Source organism: Leptodactylus fuscus, chromosome 3 (assembly GCF_031893055.1).
Source record: "Leptodactylus fuscus isolate aLepFus1 chromosome 3, aLepFus1.hap2, whole genome shotgun sequence".
NCBI lineage: Eukaryota > Metazoa > Chordata > Amphibia > Anura > Leptodactylidae > Leptodactylus > Leptodactylus fuscus.
The window spans coordinates 136,381,729-136,387,728 of NC_134267.1; the positions used below are offsets into that span (position 1 = coordinate 136,381,729).

Consider the following 6,000-nt stretch of genomic DNA (forward strand, 5'->3'; position numbering starts at 1 on the left):
TCGCTCATCTCTAGTTATTAATGTTAATAACTCTTTCCCAAATTCTTTATATATTCTTACACCGGAAGAACTTGATGAAGCTGACACCTTAAAACATAGATCCCATATTGAAAGCCATATTAGTCATAGGAGTAATGGTTTCAGAATTTCAGCCATTCAATATGGCTTTGGTTTCATTGAAATTCATTCTGTAAGGCCTTATATACGCAGTATAGCAGTAACAGAGGCTGTACAGCTATAGTAGCAGGTATGGAATTGTATGGCCTTTATTGTGCTGACATATGGACTGCGTAGGGTGCAGCATGCTATGACTTATTCTCATCTAGAAAAGATGGGGCAAATTTATTTAGACTGGTGTATCATAAGACTTCATAAATCAGGTGCATGTCCATACGCTAGAATAGAGATCTATGCCAGTTAGGAACTGATGTAGATTTCCATTATACCTCGTGCCAGAAAGCTGGTATCAATCATAATGAGTATGTTGGGCCAGCTTGGCTTTGTGACCATGTCCACCCATATTCACACAATCCAGCAAGCGAGGCCATATTGGCATAGAGGGATTGATAAATATCCCCCATAGTTTCTAGTAGAAAATTGGTCTGTACATACAGAATTCAATGGTGTGTGCTAAATTTATTTTCTGATGCTTCATAAGAAATCTGATAGAAAAATCTTTGTTTGTCTTAAGGTCTAAAGAGGTACAATAAGGGTTTGAAAACTAGCAGAGAACCTACAGTATAGCAATAATTGACATTTTGTGTTTGAAATCAATGCACTTTGCATTGTAGGTTCATTTCAACGGTGTGTGAATAGCTTGTGTTTAAAGGGATTCTATCATTGGGAAAACCCATTTTTAACTAAGCATACATTTGCATAGCCTTTGGAAAGTCTATTCCAGACATAACTTTACCAGTATACCACAAGTGGATAGAGATAGAAAAATTATCGCAGAAAAATCCAGCACAAAGTCGGACGAAGGATAAAATCACCTTTTATTTGAATTCATTAAAAGCCTCCATATAGGAACCGTCTGTTCATTTCATCAGTGCATAGATATAACTGCTACACGTTTCAGGGAAGGGACCTGCTTGGTCCCGAAACGCGTAGCAGTTACATCTATGCACTGATGAAATGAACAGATGGTTCCTATATGGAGGCTTTTAATGAATTCAAATAAAAGGTGATTTTATCCTTCGTCCGACTTTGTGCTGGATTTTTCTGCGATTGTGAGTTGACTCAGCTGGACAAGTCCACCGGTGTCCGTGCACAGTTGGACGATTGGGAATCCAATCTACTCCATATGAGGGTGAGCTGAAAAAATCTTTTCCTTTTGTATATAGAAAAATGATGGTTGGCTCCGATACACCCTGACTCCCTCCTATAGTCCAGCCCTCACAACTCGCCCCTTCCCCCTTTCCTCCCCACACTCCTCTATGATTGCCTGTCTCTTCCATCCTTATTACCCTCCCAGGTTTATGTCAGAGGGCTCTGGCCTTTGGTTTGAGGGGGTCTCTTGCAATTTGCAGATATAATCGATTGTAGGTTGTGCTTCCTTCTTCCCTTTGCAGATCTGTATTCTAAATTTAATTTCCCTTTAGTAGTGAGTTTTCATACCTTCAGATTAGTCATCTAGCCAAATCTATTTTCCAGGAGTCCAGGAGTAAGACCTTTCAGTGCATCACATATAAAGAAAATTTTTGCAAGATGCTGTTTCCCTGGTACAACACCCCAGCCCTTATCCACTCTTTCAATGCTATTGCTCTTGAAATGTGCTGGTGGTGTAATGCCAGTCAAACCCACATTTTCACTAGAGATGAGTGAGTAGTGAAATATTCGATATTCGTTTTAGGTAGCCTCTCAATATTCGACTATTCAACCGAATATCGAATCCAATTATAGTCTATGGGGAAAAAATTCTCATTTCAGGGGAAATCATAATTCGACTAAGGAGAGTCACCAAGTCCACAATGACACCCCAGGAAATTATATACACAAATATAAACATAGGGCATACAAAATAGAGGTAGACACTAAGAAAGTGAATACATTTGCCAAAAAAACAGGCAAGACTACCCAGACAATTTATAAAAATATAACAAAGTTTAGTAATAATGAATGCATAAAAACACAAGTAAATCAAAAAATAGAAAAAGGGACAAAGGAGAACACATCCAAAATAAACCAGCATACAGGTAGGTGTGGTAAATGATATGAACAATTACTGAAAAAAAGGGGGGGGGGACTGAAGATATAGTGCCAGTAGTATATACAATCACCAATATCTTATGTACAATACATAATAGTGGACCAATGGCTAAACTATGGTAACCAGATTGAATGTAAGGCTACGTAAAACACCCCTTATAAGGATAGGAAATACAAATAGAAAGTTAATACCAGAACCTTACCAAGTGATGCATGGACAACGCTCCAACACGTGTTTCACCTGATCTGGCTTACTGCCTAATCCTGCCTACCCCTGCCTACCCTCCTGAGGAAAAATTTGAAAAAATTGGAAAAATACTTGGAAACCTTCTTTCCTCCACAATAGCATGGACAGAAACAAAAATTTAAAGCTAAAGAAACATTAGCATGCACCCCTTTTATATCACGTTGCCCATGACAACCACAGATGGCATAGGCAATGGGAAATCCAACAGCCCCCACTCTTAACTGTCATTGTGAGTGTGTGTGTGTGTGTGTGTGTGTGTGTGTGTGTGTGTGTGTGTGATGTGGTAAGACCTTCAAAAATTCACTTTTCTTGCCCTTAACTGAGCCCTTCCAAATTAAGTTAGAGGCCCTTAAGCTGAGTTACCAGCAGAAATTGAGGCCTTTGAGGTGACTTGAGCCTTTTACCAGCATAGTTTTAGGCCCTTTAAGTTAGTTCAGCCTTGCACCAGCGGAGTGTTAGGCCCTTTAAGTGAGTTGCGCCTTGCACCAGCAGAGTTTTTTTGCCCTTTGGGTGAGTTGAGCCTTGCAGTGTATATGTACACTGTTCCTGCAGTGTAGATCTGAAAATAGCTGTTGTTTACGAATGTTTTCCTGCCTATCAGAAGCTACAATCACTTTCTCACCCTCAGTACAATCTCTCCCTATCTCACCAAAACGCATCTGACACGAATATGGCTAACATTATTCTTATAAATCCGAGGTCACCTGATTTAGCCAGCCAATGACTTTTTCCTATTTTTTTTTTTTGATGCCTACGTTTTCCTGCTTCCTGTGCCACCTTTCCTGCACAGTTATTGGTGCAAAAAAAGCACCAGGGAAGGTGGGAGGGCATACAAATTTTTGCTGCGTTTACCGCGTGGAATTCTATTGGAATCAAATATCTCGAATACCTTAATATTCGGTCGAATATCTACTCAATCAAATGTATACGCTCATCTCTAATTTTCACCTTTTTTGGTCCTGCCCTTTGATCTAGCCCTTCTGGGCCATGTACAAACATTGATACAGCAAGTGTTGGACCTTAGTTCCTTCTTCCTTGAACATATCTCCTCAAATTTACTCTTGACAAATAATGGAAGAACTCTGTAGAACTGCTATTACGTATCTTAGTACGGGGGCACCACAAGGTACAGTTCTTGCCCCATTTCTCTTCACACTGTACACTGCTGACTTTAGGCACAACTCCTCCAGCTATTACTTACAGAAGTACTCCGATGACTCTGCTATAGTCGGCCTTATCACTGATGGCGACGATAGGGAATACAGAGACTTAAATCGGGATTTTGTTGAATGGTGCCAGCAGAACCAGCTCAGGATTAATGCTGGGAAGACCAAGGAGATGGTGGTGGACTTTAGTAAACGGAGAGGTGCTCCGACCCCGGTGGAGATCCAGGGGACATGCATTGAGATAGTCAGGACCTATAAGTATCTGGGTGTGCTCCTCAATAATAAACTAGACTGGGCTGATCACCTGGAGGCGCTGCACAGAAAGGGCCACAGCAGACTCTACCTGCTCAGGAGGCTGAGGGCCTTCGGAGTCCAGGGGACACTTCTTAGGGCCTTCTTCAACTCTGTGGTTGCCTCAGCCATCTTTTTCGGTGTAGCCTGCTGGGGGAGCAGTATATCAACCAGGGACAGAAATAGACTTGACAGGCTGATCAGGAGGGCCAGCTCTGTCCTGGGGAGCCCCTTGGACCCAGTACAGGTGGTGGGTGACAGAAGGATACTGTCTGTGGTGACCTCCATGCGGGATAACAAATCCCACCCCATGTATGGGACCCTGATGGGACTTGGCAGCACTGTAAGTGACCGTCTGCTTCACCCCAAGTGTGAGAAGGAGCGCTATCGCAAGTCCTTCCTTCCAACCGCGACCAGGCTGTATAATCTACATCAGACCAAGCGAAGATCACTCCGCACAGAGTACTAATGATTATGAATGTCCTCCTCCTTTCTTCTCTGTTCCTAAGCTGCTATGGACTCCTAGTATATCTTTCTCAGCATATGTGTGTCTACTACTTCTGTAATATTTACTGTTTATTACCATGTATCTGTATTACTATGCAGCTGAAACATACTGAAATTTCCCCACTGTGGGACTATTAAAGGATTATCTTATCTTACATCAGCCCCCCTTCTCTGGAGGAGTTATATACCAGATTGAGAAACTATAGGACACTTGACTATCCTACTCCCCTACTGAATGACTAAGAGGATCGATTCCAGGCCATATGGCAACCCTGGGATACATTCTGGACACTTCACGATATTTGACCTCTAGAGATCATCCTCTCCTTTTTTAACCTCCCTCACCAGCTGGAGACACTAGGTTGCTTATGATTGTCTTTTCCCTCCCCTTGCTTTTCCTGCTTTATTGTATCTTGTCTTGTGTTCCCCCTACTCTTTGTTTTATTGAATGTACTCTGTTTTAGCTGTAATTCCTGTGCTTAGATAAATACACTGTTTTTCCTTTTTTGACTATGCCATTCAATTGCCTTATACTACTCTTATTTCTTATTATGGCTTTTGTTTGTATTCTTACATTGTTAAAAAATGTAATAGTTTACAATTTACTATGTTTATTCAGACAATGCAGATGTTCTTTTATGTCTGATGCACACACAAGCTCAGCAACTATAAAGTGAACTTCATTGACATGCGTTGTATTCATACTGTTTTCACCTTACCCTTTTTATCAGACGTTCCAGAGAATAATGTAGAAGGAGCATTTGTTGTTGAAGGTTCTTCCAAATTTTGTCCGGCGCAAGTAATCCAGAAATCTGGGCAACAGTCTACATGTCCCAATGGTGTCTGGTCACAAAAACTGTCACAGTAACATGTTGCATTTTTCCCAATATAAAACAGGTTGCAATCATCATTTCTACTGTCACAACAGCCATAAGTGGTGCAATAACTGTCTATATCCAGTGATCTTTTTGCTCTGGCACTCCTTAACAGCTTATTTTCCTTTGCAGAATAGAGGTTTACCATAAGATGTCTTTCAGAAAAAACTTCTTTAAAATAAAAAATCGTTAAGAAAAATAAATAAATATAAAACACACTACCCATCCTCACTTGGAACGTCGCTGCATACCATATGAACTGGAATTTACAAGGAGACATACAGTCTTATTGAATGTGAACTTTGTTAGGTAATCTTGATTAAAAATTAACTAGTGTTATCAAGTGATCAGCTACAAAATGTGAAAAAGCTATTAAAATGTGCAAACACAATAATACGATATAGACTTTGGACCTCTAATTGTAACTATATAATAAATTCTTCAATAGTAGATTATTCTTAAAACTTACTAAAATACAGTATGCACAATAAAATAGCTGTATTAAGTCTATGGATATATACCAATGGACACAGTTTTCATAATATTTCCTCTGGTATATTAAAGTGATGGGAATATCCTTTTAATTCCCTCTAAGCTTTCTTTCTCTGTAAAGGTAATAATAAAATATATAGTGCAGGCATTGTTAGTAGAGATGAGCGAACACCGTTCAATAGAATAGGTATTCGATCGAATATCAGGCCGTTCA

At 40.1% G+C, this 6,000-nt stretch overlaps 1 protein-coding gene across 1 annotated transcript in view; it reads right to left on the bottom strand.

Moving 5' to 3' along the window:
- The window catches only part of TINAG (tubulointerstitial nephritis antigen), a 100,113-nt gene extending 94,593 nt beyond the window's left edge, over positions 1 to 5,520 (bottom strand). Inside the window, exon 1 of the mRNA XM_075269541.1 lies at positions 5,139 to 5,520. Within this exon, the coding sequence (XP_075125642.1) occupies positions 5,139 to 5,520 (382 nt within the window). The remainder of the gene's footprint in view (positions 1 to 5,138) is intronic.
- Positions 5,521 to 6,000: the final 480 nt, after the last annotated feature.